The 13,350-nt window shown below is 51.5% G+C and overlaps 5 protein-coding genes across 5 annotated transcripts; 3 read left to right on the top strand and 2 right to left on the bottom strand.

Annotated features, from left to right (window-relative positions):
* Positions 1-596: 596 nt before the first annotated feature.
* UREG_07890 (uncharacterized protein) lies at positions 597-2,539 on the bottom strand (the record flags this gene model as incomplete). The annotated part of the gene is made up of 4 exons (XM_002583071.1): positions 597-974; positions 1,041-1,661; positions 1,720-2,180; positions 2,236-2,539. 4 exons carry the CDS (start codon positions 2,537-2,539, stop codon positions 597-599), a joined length of 1,764 nt encoding a protein of 587 aa, XP_002583117.1.
* Positions 2,540-4,259: 1,720 nt separating this feature from the next.
* Positions 4,260-5,601, top strand: UREG_07891 (uncharacterized protein; the record flags this gene model as incomplete). The annotated part of the gene is made up of 2 exons (XM_002583072.1): positions 4,260-5,368; positions 5,436-5,601. The coding sequence occupies 2 exons, from the start codon at positions 4,260-4,262 to the stop codon at positions 5,599-5,601; spliced, it is 1,275 nt and encodes a 424-aa protein (XP_002583118.1).
* A 43-nt stretch (positions 5,602-5,644) lies between these two features.
* UREG_07892 (uncharacterized protein) lies at positions 5,645-7,303 on the bottom strand (the record flags this gene model as incomplete). Its single annotated transcript, XM_002583073.1, has 4 exons — positions 5,645-5,757; positions 5,854-6,318; positions 6,376-6,842; positions 6,969-7,303. The coding sequence occupies 4 exons, from the start codon at positions 7,301-7,303 to the stop codon at positions 5,645-5,647; spliced, it is 1,380 nt and encodes a 459-aa protein (XP_002583119.1).
* A 670-nt stretch (positions 7,304-7,973) lies between these two features.
* UREG_07893 (uncharacterized protein) lies at positions 7,974-9,761 on the top strand (the record flags this gene model as incomplete). The annotated part of the gene is made up of 5 exons (XM_002583074.1): positions 7,974-8,096; positions 8,157-8,283; positions 8,343-9,112; positions 9,493-9,670; positions 9,712-9,761. The coding sequence occupies 5 exons, from the start codon at positions 7,974-7,976 to the stop codon at positions 9,759-9,761; spliced, it is 1,248 nt and encodes a 415-aa protein (XP_002583120.1).
* Positions 9,762-11,380: 1,619 nt separating this feature from the next.
* On the top strand, positions 11,381-13,057 carry UREG_07894 (uncharacterized protein; the record flags this gene model as incomplete). Its single annotated transcript, XM_002583075.1, has 1 exon — positions 11,381-13,057. The coding sequence occupies one exon, from the start codon at positions 11,381-11,383 to the stop codon at positions 13,055-13,057; it is 1,677 nt and encodes a 558-aa protein (XP_002583121.1).
* Positions 13,058-13,350: the final 293 nt, after the last annotated feature.

A 13,350-nucleotide genomic window follows, 5' to 3' on the forward strand; every position in this document is an offset into this window, starting at 1 on the left:
AATGGGACGGATATGTTTGATTAAAGCTGGGGAAGCAATGTTTCGACATGTCCCTTAAGCGCCTCAAGGATTTGTTGTTGAGTTCTCTCTAGACATGCCAGAACATGGCGAAGCCTTGTTACCTTTGCAAAACAATAGGATGCATGAAAGAAATTATCTCTACTCGGTCACGTCTGATAATCACGCTATGGGCTCTCGAGGCCGGTGCTCAGTGGCTGCCATTATTGCCGTGCGCAATGTGGGTGAGTTTGAGCATAGCCGTCGCTCATTGCGAATCGGCTGAGTTCTTGGGCCTTTTCTTCCAGGGCTTTCGGTGTTGTATCGGAAAAGGTTCTATGTAGTTGTCACTCTCTACGCGGGGAGTTGACCATTTTGTTATTAGCCCAAGGAACAAAACTGGCTGCGAGGAACATGACTAAAAAACCAAACCACTTCTACATTCCAAATGTTGCGCAACGAAGAAAAGAATCTAGAGTCCAAACAGATTTCCTTGATAGCTCGTTGGGAGCTACGATGGCTATGTATGTGCACAATGTGATTATATGTACAGGAAAATAAGAGGCCGCATCTTAGCCCTCCCGCGCTGCCCCAAACGCTTAGACCCAGTAGCTCCAGTGGCCTCCGTACTCAGGCTCTCTCTTGTCATGAGGATGACGTCCTCTGTAGGCATTGACATCCTGTGGGCCTTCCACTTCCTTGATGTAGCCGAGCTCGCAGGAGCTGAAGCTGACCTTGGGCTGCTGCTTGTAGAAGTCATCGTATTTTGGATGAAGAGCATCTTTCAAATCCTTGACATTGCCCTGGGGGTGGAGCGTATTCCATGGTTCAACACATTCGGAACCCTTGCAGGACTTGGTGACCATCATGAGAGCATCGAGACGATTGACGATCTGGTCATAAGGCCGTCCGCGGATTGAATGCTTGTGTGCAAGCGCTGGGCTGGTAGCAAGGTTCTTGATCTGGCCAGGATCGGCCTGGATCATAGGATCAACTAAGTTAGCATTTTGATGAAAATGGGATGCCTGTTAGCGTTGGCTTACCGAAACGTCATAGTATTCCTTCTCATTGGAGCACCAGACGGAATAATAAAGATTATAGCCCTTTCCAATCAAACGGACAGCCTTGTAGGTATTGTTAATGTAGTTATTATCCTGGTCCTTGAAAGCATTGGTGTAGAAAGGATCGTAAATTCCTTCAGTGCGGCCCACTCCCCAGAATTCGACAGCAGTATGTTCAGTCTTCTGGCGCTTTCCAAGATTCTTGCTAAGAGGGATCGCGACACCATCCAAGTCCTCGCGTTTCTGGCCGGCAATTGCTAAGAAAGTAGCCGCGAAATCGGTGTGAGAGGAGATATCATCGTTGACCTTGTTTCTGCCGACACCAGGGCCACGAGCAACCATTGGAATTCGGATATCAGTGTCAAAACCACAGGTCTTGCCGGGTGGAAGGCGGTATTGGCTGATATGGAAGCCATTGTCGGTAGTGTAGATGAAATAGGTGTTATCCAGCTCATCATGCTGCTTCAGCTTCTCAATCATGTCACCAACCATCTCATCCACTGATTGTAGGGATCGAAGGCGGCAGCGTTGGTACTCATCGTGGTAATCAATTTGGGTTTGGTTCAAACGGGGCATTGCTGCAATCCAGCCGGCTCCACTCGGCTACGTGATTGTCAGCATCAGATGTATGGCCAAAGCGACTCGAATGGAGGCAACTTACAGTCTCAGGGTTAAAGTTAGAAGTCCTTGGAATTTTGTAATCCTTGAAGAGATGTGCATGTCGTTCGGGGTACTCAGGCTTGTCGAACCAGAGTGGAGGAGGTTTGATCTGACCGTGGGGGGAAACAGGGGCAGCAACCAGGAAAAAAGGTTTATCTCCCTTGAGTGCATCATCCATAAACCCCAAGACCTTCTCCGCAACAACATCGGATGAGTACTGGCCAGCATAGCTCACCGGAGCAGCGCCATTACGACTCATCTTTGCGCCCCAGTAATCGTATGTAGTAGGATCCAATAGGAAGTCCGATCCAGTCCAACCCGCCGCCACAGGTTGATTATAGTTGACGACAGTATGGGCGTTCATCAACTTGCCAACATAATAGGTGCTATATCCGGCTTCCTGCATCCATACAGGTAGATAGTTCCCATTGTACCCCTGGGAAATGAATTTCGGGTATCCTCCTGTACAATAGTTAGCTGCGGATCACCTAGATATCATAACGGCGAAGGATCATACCCCATGGTGGTTCCACATCGGTGACATTGGTATTGTGTGGAGCCTTTCCGGTCAGCAGGTTGACTCTGGAAGGGCAGCAGAGCGCAATGGTACAGAAATGGTTGCTGTATGAGGTGCCTTCCTTGACGAGATGCTTCTGCAGGTTTGGCATATGCTCCAGGGTGTTCATGTGCAGATCCTGATCATCGGTGATAACGAAGACGATATTCGGCCGTTTGTGAGGGTTTGGGCCTTTGTGACCTGCAGCGGCACCAAGCAATAAGCCCAGCGACACAAGGCACTTTGCAAGCACGGAACCGCCCATTTTCGCGACGATAACCTCGAGATTTGCGTTGGTAGGTGCAATGGTTTGCGAAAGATGCCATCCTGAGGCTGGACGACTCCAAAGCTTTATAAAGCTCCTTCATATGCATCTATGGAATGGCTTTCGCTCCCCCGCAAAATGTCCCGCAAAATGTGTTCCCCGGATCTAAACGATGCTGGGTGGCCCAGTATCTCCAGGCACGATGATGGACCAATTGAAGCTGGAGTGTCCCGGTCATGATCAGAGCAAGGAAAAGGGAATAGCCATGCTCACTAGGCTGCTCGCGATCTCACTTTGATGGACTTTGGCCATGTCCCCGGGGTGGGTATCTTGGGGCTCGATATTTGCTGGGATTGGAGGCGAGGCTTCGCACTTGTTCACCTAGCCTGGGGGCTTGTTGGTCCTGAGTATTGTGATGGATATCTGGCATGATTCTCCATATATTGAACATCCCCACGGGGAAGAAGAAAAGTCCTGGTGTGGGGAATGAATCCCCAGTATCCATGGCAGAGGTGACCTGCTTGCTCGAGGGCAATAATGCTTAGATAGCGCGTTTTCGGATTCACTGTCTCTGATGGAGCATTTTAGTCGTTGAGCTAACTAGTCGACTCCTAGTCCAGCGGAAGAAGTTTTTAGAATTAACATCAACCAAAACGAAACACGAGCTCCGGGCGCTTCCATTCGATTGTGTATGCTGCAAACCCGCGGATAAGCAATTACCAGGCGCTCCAGGCTTTGGTTTCAGTCGAGGGAAATGACAACAGTGCGTACGGTTGGAGGCGGTTGAGATGATAGAGCGGCTTGAAGATGCCGGTCATAGTTATCTCAGCCCAGGACCCAGACCACAAGCAAAGCCTCTGAACCTGACGATTTCGACTCTGCTGATGATAATCCATCTTGACCTGATGTGAAGAAAGAAAGCCGAGCAGCAGAGTGACCGAGGCTGACTAATGACACACTCTCTGCCTCTCACTCAACGCTCGACCACCACGTCCTACGGCATCTCTTGCACGACAAAGACGGCTGAGCGGTATCAATTGCTTCCCAACAAAACAATGGCCCACTGCGCCTTGGGGATCAGAGATCGACTGGGTAGTCGCAATGACAAGTCGCCGAATCTGCCGACATCGCTTGTCGACCTGGGTTCAACGGCTTGCGGGACAATTGCACCCTGGTGAACCATGTTCGCTGGCATTGAATATACCTGTTTCTCACCAGGCCCAGATATCTCGTCATAGAGCATGCAAGGAACGAGTCACAACATCGCGATGCTTCCTCAGAGAAAGGATCGCCTGTTCCACATGCACCACGGCACTGTCACGGCGGGTTACCCGATGCCCGGATGGCGAGTGCGCCGCGGACCAGCCAGAAGCTGCAGCCGCAGCTGACATCTGTTGCCCTCCCTTCAGCGTAGAATGAAGCTCAACCGCTCGCAGCAAACTCGCTCTGCAAAGAGAGGATCATCGGTATGCGCGTATTGTGAGTCAAACCAGCAATGTGCGACGGATCGGCAGCCCCCGGAGATCGAACTTTGCGCGGCCTCTGGTGTGCGTTATCGGGAATATTTGTCAATTTACAACTCGAATTTTCCCTCCGTCTTCCACGACGAAACCTATGTAGGCAGGTTACCTTTGTTTGTCCTATGCGTTGCCCCTTCAGATTCGGACACATTGTAGGCAATATTCACTTGGATCCTGCTTGCCAGCGCCAGATTCGCATAATGCCAGACACATCAGATGCGGAACTCTCCATCTCAGAACCCTCTCCAATTACTGAGGCCTCCGAACCAAAAGCCCGTCTCGAAGCCTCCTTGGTCGTTTTCGGCAGCTTTTGCACGGTGATGGCCGGCCTGGGGCTCATGAATAGCGTCGGCGTCTATCAAGCCTGGATATCGACCCATCAGCTCGATACCGTCGGAGAGGGGAAAATCGGATGGATTTTTGGTGTTTACAACTTCATGGCGCTTTTTTGCGGCATTCAAATTGGCCCCATTTTTGACAAGCGAGGCCCGCGCATGCTGACTTATGTGGGATCGATCATGCTTCTTCTTGCTCTTGTCCTCCTGAGCTTCTGCCGGCGGTATTGGCATTTTCTACTTGTCTTTGGAGTTTTGGGTGGATTTGCAACTTCATTTATCTTTGTGGTTCCTGTTGCGTGTGTATCCCACTTTTTCGATGTCCGGAGAGGAACAGCGACGGGAATTGCGATTTCTGGCGCGAGCATTGGGGGAATCGTGTTGCCGCTTGTCTTCGGATCTCTTGCCCCTCAGGTTGGCTTCGCATGGACGACGCGGATTCTCGCTTTGATTTCTTTATTTCTTCTCATACCTGGTTGCATTTTCATCAGATCCCGGCTCTCTCCGAAAGAGACTACCAAAAAGTTGATTCTACCGGATTTTACGATATTTCGACACTTTGCCTTTGCCTTTATGACTGCTGGAGTTTTCTTCCTTGAATGGGGTTACTTTGTCCCTATATCCTACATCTCCTCCTATTCACTCGCCCACGGCATCCCTAAGCAATTGTCCTATCAAATGGTGATATTTATGAATGTTGGCTCTTTCCCCGGTCGGTGGCTCCCCGGAATGATCGCGGACAGGTTGGGTCGATTAAATACCCTTATCGCCACTAATGTCCTGTGCATCATTTCCATTCTTGCGATTTGGCTTCCTGCCAAAGGCAGCATACCAGCGACGATCATATTTTCCGTCGCGTTCGGCTTTACAAGTGGAAGCAACATCAGCCTAGCGCCAGTTTGCTTGGGGGAGCTATGCGATGTCCGCCATTATGGCAGATATTATTCAACAGCGTATTCACTGGCAAGTTTTGCGTATGCGGATTCAACCAGATCATACCTCTTGATTTTTGTATGCTCAAAAACTAACTTTTTCCCACAGGGCTTTAACGGGGGTCCCAATAGCTGGAGAGATCATTAGCCAATCCCGCGACTATCGAGGTTTGATTTCCTTTGCCGCAGCTTCATATTCGGCATCCTTGGTATGTTTCATTGGTTCAAAGGTACTAGAACTAAGAAACCCGGCGAACCGGAGAACAGAAATCTAAGATTAGGACCCTGTTCAATCTCTCGAGCACTGCATCTTCCAAGTCAAAGGCAAGAAAACTGCAAATCTAAAACTTCGCGTTTGGGGCCTCCCCTGTAGCCATCTCTCGGACTTGGCTTTTCGTTCTCGACTAAAACAGTGCGAAACTGGGTGTACACTATTGAAACGAGCAGCTTCACTTCTAGAATCAGATTATTAGGCATGTTTTGAACTCAAGCTGATGCTGGAGAACTACTGGGAGACTTGGACTTACGAATCATGGCGAAATTGCTCCCAATACACATCCTGCCTCCACTTCCAAACGCCCAGAACCACCGCCGCATGTCGTTTCTATTTTTTTCAAGCCATCTTTCAGGTACCCAGTGGAGTGGATCTGGAAAAACATCAGGATTGCGGTGCAACGAGAATGCTTGAGCGCTTATTTCAGTTCGAGGAGGGAGGGTGAAGGGGCCAAGCGGCATGGGGCGGTTTGGCGTGATTCGCGGTTGGGGTCCAGCAATAGGCGGGTATAAACGTAGGGTTTCCATTACAACTGCGTCTAACAGAGGTAGTGCGTCTAGAGACTTGAGATATGAGGCCATGGACGGATCTCCCGTCCTCATCGGCATTGGTAAAATCGAACGCATCTCTTCCCTTAGCTTTTCTTGCACGTCAGGGCATGCGGAAAGCTGGTAGCTCAAAAATGTCAACGTGGCACTGGAAGTCTGATGGCCGGCGGCTACTGAACGAGTAAGTATTCTTGATTTGAACTGTGATGTGGCCATTGACGACTTACTAAAGTGGTCTACTAGTTCACTTGCCATTTCGATTGGATTTAAACCTGCTTCTTGAAGCTGGTGAAAAACGAGACCTTTGCTTCCAGAGTCAATGTGGCTGAGTAACCGCGCTTTTGCAGACTCGCACATTCTCATGCAAAGGTGAAAAAGGCCGGGGTCCATAGAGTTGTTCATCGAAGGAGCAATAAACCCGAGAAGAGGGTGACGCCAAATGGGGGCCTTGGATTCATCGGCATACATTCGAAATATATTTGCTCTTTCTTGCCGATTTTCGAGGGAATTTGTGCCAGACTCAGGACCGAAAAGGAACGCGCTCACAAAGTCCAATGTGGATGCCCGATATAGATCAAACACATTCAAAGGCGATTCAGTGTTAGCCGCTTCGGCTAATATTGGTGTAACGCGCTGTAACATAACCTCTATGACGTTTTGGTGAAGATTCGGTGAGTGCATCAGGGTTGATTTGCTATATATGTGACTTAACAGTCGCCTTCGTTTAGTATGCTCGGCATTAATTCTGGCGGAAAACATGTTGCTCGCGCTTGATTTACTGATCAGTACATAGACCTTCTTTGAAGGCCAGGATGCATACCCGAAATAATCAAACTTGCGATACCAATTGCTTTTTTCAAAGCCCGACCCATAGACCTTTTTCACTCCTTCATCAACACAGTTGATGCTGATTTCATTTGGCCCCAACCGTACAACGGGCCCATATTTCTCGTGAATCCGATGGATGGTTTCATTCGCATATCCTGTGCTGCGAATCCGATTTATCCAGAATGACGATATTCCCACTGATGGGTGGGCATGTGGTACTTTCGAAAGGGGGGTAAAAAATACAGGCCAGACTACCCGGGTGTAGAAGAACCAAGCAGCAGTAGTGGAAATAGAAATGAAAAGCACAGCCCAGACAATCTCAGACATGGCGATATTTTAAGCTTGGTTGTGAAATATTAAAGGGGCAGGACTCAATTGTTTGTGAGCAAAATGCCGGTGGGTATTTTCAAAAGAAAGCAACAGGCCCTTGGTTAGTTAATATAACAATCCAGCTCCGTTCATCGGAGTTTCAATTGAGTAGTTATCTGGGGACATCGCAGCTGTGATTTCTCAGCTCGACGTGCATATCCCAGCCGACATCCCGATATACACTCCACTCTAGGGATGGACACGCAATCAATGTTCTGAGATATGCAATAGGTCAATACTAAGAGTACACAATGCGAACAATCTCCGATCTTAAGTGCAACAATCTTCAGTTGATCTTTCGTTTCTTGCAGATCATCGTAGGGTTATCCGTTTTCTCGTCCAACCGCACCTCCAGCTTCTAGGCCGCAGGCGGGGCGATTGATGGAGGATTTGGCAGAGATCAGTAGCCTACATTAAGCTGGACATTGACGGCACTACCGAGCTGAGGCCGGGAGCGGAATCCAGCCTGAACAGGGCGTCTATAAAAGGGTGTTCGCTGCTCACTTCTCAGGGATAAGGTCGGTAGTTAAGCTTACCAAGAACGAAACTCAAGTCTGTATTTTTTCTTGCGCCAATAAGCTCCAACTATTATAGCCCTAGAAGCGTACTTTTCTGGAGCATAGTCGCCATGATTTGGGTGTTGGTGGCATTCTTCAATGTTTTGATTGCGGCGGACAGCCAGGATGGCAGATATACCCAACATTTACTCGAGGGTTCTTTGGATGATAAAGCCAGTAAATGGGGATTCGATGTGAGAAGCATTCTATGTATTCCCAGAGTTAGCTGAACACTGACATGATCTGATTTTTAGTGGGCGTTTTCGGGGATATCAAGTTTCGGCCATCTTCCTTATCATCGATGTCTGACAGGGACGGATGAGTTGTTTGATGTAGGAATTATTGGGATTCCTTTTGATTCAGCTGTCACATATAGACCGGGTATGCTTTTCTGATACAGGTTGCTTTGCTCCCTCACTGATCGATGATATAACGCACAGGAGCACGACTTGGGCCTCGTGCTATTCGGGAGGCTTCCGCGCGTCATCTTCCGTCCCGTGGGTTTAACGTCCATGGAGGCGTTAACCCTTATAGATCCTGGGCACGAATCCTCGACTGCGGTGACATTCCAGTTACCCCGCTGGACAACGACGTAGCCTCTAGGATGATGTACGAAGGACTGTACGAGCTCGGGAACCGCCCAAGTGCCAACAGTTTGTATGGAGACAAGCCAAAGTTGATCCTTTTGGGCGGCGATCACTCCATCGCACTCCCAGCTTTGAGGGCGTTGAAGGAGATCCATAATAAACCATTGGCGCTGGTGCATTTTGACGCTCATTTGGACACATTGCATCCAAGCGCGTACCCAAGCATCTGGGGCTCAAATCAGGCAGCGTTTAATCACGGATCCATGTTTTGGATAGCGTCTCAGGAGGGGATTCTTTCTAATAGCTCGAATGTCCACGCTGGGCTTCGCACCCGGCTGACGGGAGATGACTGGAGCGACTTTGAGAATGACGACAAGCAAGGATTCCTGCGGATATCAACCGATGACATAGACGACATTGGAGCGGATGGGATTATCAAACGTATTTACGAACGCGTTGGCGGGGAGATTCCGGTATATCTAAGCATCGATATAGATGTTTTGGACCCTGCTTTTGCTCCGGGCACGGGAGCACCAGAGTCTGGGGGATGGTCCTCGAGGGAGCTATTGCGGATCATTACCGGCCTGCGGAATTTGAATATTGTTGGCGCAGATATTGTGGAGGTGTGTGCGGCCTCTTCGTTCCGAGATTTTGAGTGCTTTGAGAGCTAATTAGTCCGGCAGGTGGCTCCAGCTTACGACAGCGGGGGGGGAGACACAGCATTTACCGCAGCTCATCTAGTGTATGAGTTGATAACGAGCATTGTCGTCAAGGGGATGTCGGATCGTGAATCAGTGGCAGCAAGGGAAGTGTCCCCAGCGAAAACCGAGTTGTGATCAAGCCAGCAAGATGTTCCTTAACATCCTATATGCACTGCTGGGCATCTAGCTCTGATAGACCTGGTAGAAGTGAAATGAAATTTTAGGACTTTTCGCGTCTTGCGTTGCTTTGCATTGGGTTTTCTAGCGTGTCAACTGTGTACGTCTTTATGTGCAATACATAGGATCGGTGCAATGAGATGGGCAACATAATCTTTGGCATGTTAATAGATTCTCAGCCCCAAGCGTTCGATCCCATCAGGGTATATGCGCGAATGGAAGCCCAATCTAGCACATTTGACTGGCATGACCCCAATGGTCAGCCGGGGTGCAGTGTCAAGGTAGCAGGTTCAACGCACAAAGGTTAGCCATGATTAGAATTATTAATAGACGTTGTATTCTAGGTTTGCTGTCAGAAGCCGCTGGTGGCCAGGGGAGGCACGGGGGGATTTGATACATTGCTACCAGGTACTCAAGGACGCCGATGCGCAATGACATGACACCTGGCCGAGGGTGTGAGGAAGAATGGAACGTTGACCATCAGTCTCCGGTTGGTTTGGGGATAGCTTGCTGGGGGGGATGTGAAGACTGCTGTCAGACACAACTCGTCCCCACGCCCACCGTTTAATCCAGCAGCGTCTGACAAACCGCAGGGTGATTCAAGATTGCGAAACGAAATCGTTCTCGGAATGTTGGCGATAATGAAGGAGCGTTGGAGATGGGTTTAGCTGTCCAATAATTGAACGCCGTGATCAAGTGGTTGTTTCCAGAACGCACCAACACTGTCTCGGGAGAAGATGCTCTAGACTTGTCAGGAGTTAATTAACACAGGTTTCGAGTTCAGTCTTGCTGTGAGCCTTGGGGGGCATGTTGGTTGGCGAATCACTCCGTGTCAAAGAGAAGCAAGGCAGTTGAACGAGTGAGCCGACCAGCTCCATCAAGCCCAGGGCAGCTTGATGCAGATAGATACCTGTTGTGTCGGCACGCTTTTTCTTTTTCGTATTTGGCCTGGAGACGAGCCAATTAACAGACTTTTTCCAGTCCGTCGCCACAAGCTCAACTTGGAACGGCGAGACGCGTTTGGTCCAAACCTTTTCGATCTCTTTATTGCGTGCTCTGATTCCATCCCACGGCCACTCCGTGACTCGAGATTGCGGGTCGACATGGGCAAGCGAGTAGAGTGACCGAGGTCAGGGTTGCAATGGGACGCTGGCAGATACGATCTGACGCGATGGAGGACAGACTGTGATGGGAGACCAAGCTTTCTCGCAGGACGCTTGGACGCAGGCTGTGGGATGTGCGTTTCGCGTAGTTAGTTAGCGAACCAGTACAATAATTAGCTGGTTGTTCTCTCACATCTCGATCGGAGAATTTGCTGCAGTTGGTCCACACACGTGGGGAATAAAAGAATATAGACAGACTGTCGACACCGGCGCTGGGGCGAGCAATGACACCAGGCCAGCAGCGCACGTTGGACGCCAAAACCCGCAGAGAAACAAGACCCGATCTGGCGTTGTTTGCAGAGATTTCCGGCAAGGCAGTTTTCGAGGAAAGGGCTCGTGTGTGCGCGCCGGACACGCACTGGCCAATCACACGCGCCAAGCCGCCGCCCGCCCGGCCCTGTGAAGCGCGATCCTGCCGGAACGTGCGCCATACCCGCGCTCCCATTGGCCCGCCACATCAACAGGCCCGCTCCTGGGTGGGGAGTCCTTGGCGGAAGGGATCCGGTCTTGGCAGCGCGCCGCCTGGGCTTGGCGTCCACGTTCCGTCGATGCGCGCTCCTCGTTGGCCGCCGGCGCCCTGGTCTCGCCCGCCCGGGTTTCCGCTGTCCTGCTGGGGGGACAATGGGCGCTCCCACGAGGCGAAATTGAGTGTCAGGGCCTGCCAGGAAGGAAAAAAAAAAGAAACAGCCGCCGTATCTACATATATATATCCTGCTGGCCGGGTCCAATGCTGCACTGTCTTTCCCAGCACCCAAGCCGCCCTCCCACCTCTCGCCAGAGTGTCAACCCCTCTCTCACCTCTTGACACCCCAGATCCCCGGAGAGAGAAGAGAGAAACCTCGTTCCCGCAATGGCCGTCCTCGAAAAGTACGACTGGATCATCGCGATCATCTCCATCGCCTTCTGTGCCAGCTCCTTTGGTAACGGCGCCAACGATGTCGCCAACTCCTATGCCACCTCCGTGGCCGCCCGCACCCTGACCATGCCCCAGGTCGGCCTGCTCTCCATGGTCACGGAATTCGTCGGCGCCGTCGCCCTGGGTTCGCGCGTCACCAAGACCATCAAGAACGGAATCATCGACATCAAGCGGTTCGAGGCGACGCCCGCCACCCTCGTCCTGGGCATGGGCTGTGCGGAGGTCGGCAGTGCCTTTTGGCTGATCCTCGCAACCGGCCTTGGATTCCCCGTCTCAACAACGCAGACCGTCGTCGGTGCGTTGATCGGCGTCGGGTTCGCGTCACAGGCCAACATCAAATGGGCGTGGACCAGCGGCTCCGTCTCCCAGGTCGCTGCGTCTTGGGGCATCGCTCCCGCCATCGCCGCCGGTTTCTCCGCCCTCATCTTTGCAACCATCAAGTACTCGGTGCATAACCGCACCGACAGCCTGAAATGGGGCATGCGCTTGATCCCCTTCTACCTTGCCCTCACCGCCGCCCTCCTTGCGCTCTTCATCATTGTCGAAATCCCCAACGGCCAGTCCTTTGAGGAGTTCGGTGTGGGCAAGATGTGTGGAATCATCTTCGGCGTCTTCTTCGGCTGCCTGGCCATCGCCTACACCTTCTTCTTGCCGTACTTCCACCGCCGTTTGATCAAACAGGACGCCCGTGTCCGCGCCCGCCATATTCCCCTCGGTCCCTTGCTGTGGAAGGATGACCCATGGCTCTACTGGCCAGCGCCCGCGGACGGAGACGTGGTCATCGACTATTATGAAAGCCCCCATCAAGCCCAGGCAGACACCCCCGACGACCTCAAAAAGGACGGCAGTGAGTCCGCCGACGCCGCCAACGCCGAAAAGGGTCCCACCCCTCCTGCCTCCAGCGCACTCGCCGCCAAACAGCACCTGGAACCGGAGGAGCGCTTCCTGGCCCCTTACCGACATCTTCCGCTCTATCATCCCCTCCGACTCTGGTCCATTGTCAAGTTCCTCCTCTTGCAGGGTGTCACCCGCGATTGTGTCACGCACCATTCCGAAAGCCTCGCCGCGACGCACGCCCGCGCCGCCGTTTACGACAACAGAGTCGAGCATCTGTGGACGTATGCCCAAGTTGCCAGTGCCATGGTCATGTCCATCGCTCACGGCTCCAACGATGTGGCTAACGCGGTAGGCCCCTGGGTTGCCGCGTACGAGACCTACCGCGTCGGCGCCGTCACCACCAAGACCGACACGCCCATCTGGATCCTCGTCATTGCCGGTTTCCTCCTCGGTGCCGGTTTCTGGTTCTTCGGCTACCACATCATCCGTGCCCTTGGTAACCGCATCACGCAGATGTCGCCCACTCGTGGCTTCTCCATGGAATTGGGAGCTGCCATCACCGTCCTCCTCGCGTCACGCCTGGGTCTGCCTGTAAGCACCACTCAGTGCTTGACCGGTGCGACTGTCGGAACGGCCCTCATGAATTACGACCTCGGTGCGGTCAACTGGCGCCAGCTGCTCTGGATCTTCAGCGGCTGGGTTATGACTCTCCCATGTGCTGGCTTGGTGTCTGGCTTATTGATGTTGATGGCATTGAACACGCCTCATTTTTAGATTGCATTGCTGGGAACTTTTCTTTGCATCTGGTCTGGTTCTTGTTCGGCATGACTAGTTTGTTATTCTTATGTAACTAATACCCCTTTTTTCGTTTCTTTCGTCTCTCGATCCCTACGCCCTTTGCAAGGGAATAAAAGAACTCCGCATCTACCTCCTGACCCAGTTGGCGGCTCAGTCATGCTTTTCTTCTCAGTCTGTGACGGTCGAACGTTGCTAGTCAATAACTACTACTTAATGGATGCGAATCTTGACACAATTCATTCACAAAGCAAATCTACTTCTGGGTGTGT

This window comes from Uncinocarpus reesii, genomic scaffold (genome assembly GCF_000003515.1).
Source record: "Uncinocarpus reesii 1704 scaffold_5 genomic scaffold, whole genome shotgun sequence".
NCBI classification, from domain to species: Eukaryota; Fungi; Ascomycota; class Eurotiomycetes; order Onygenales; family Onygenaceae; genus Uncinocarpus; species Uncinocarpus reesii.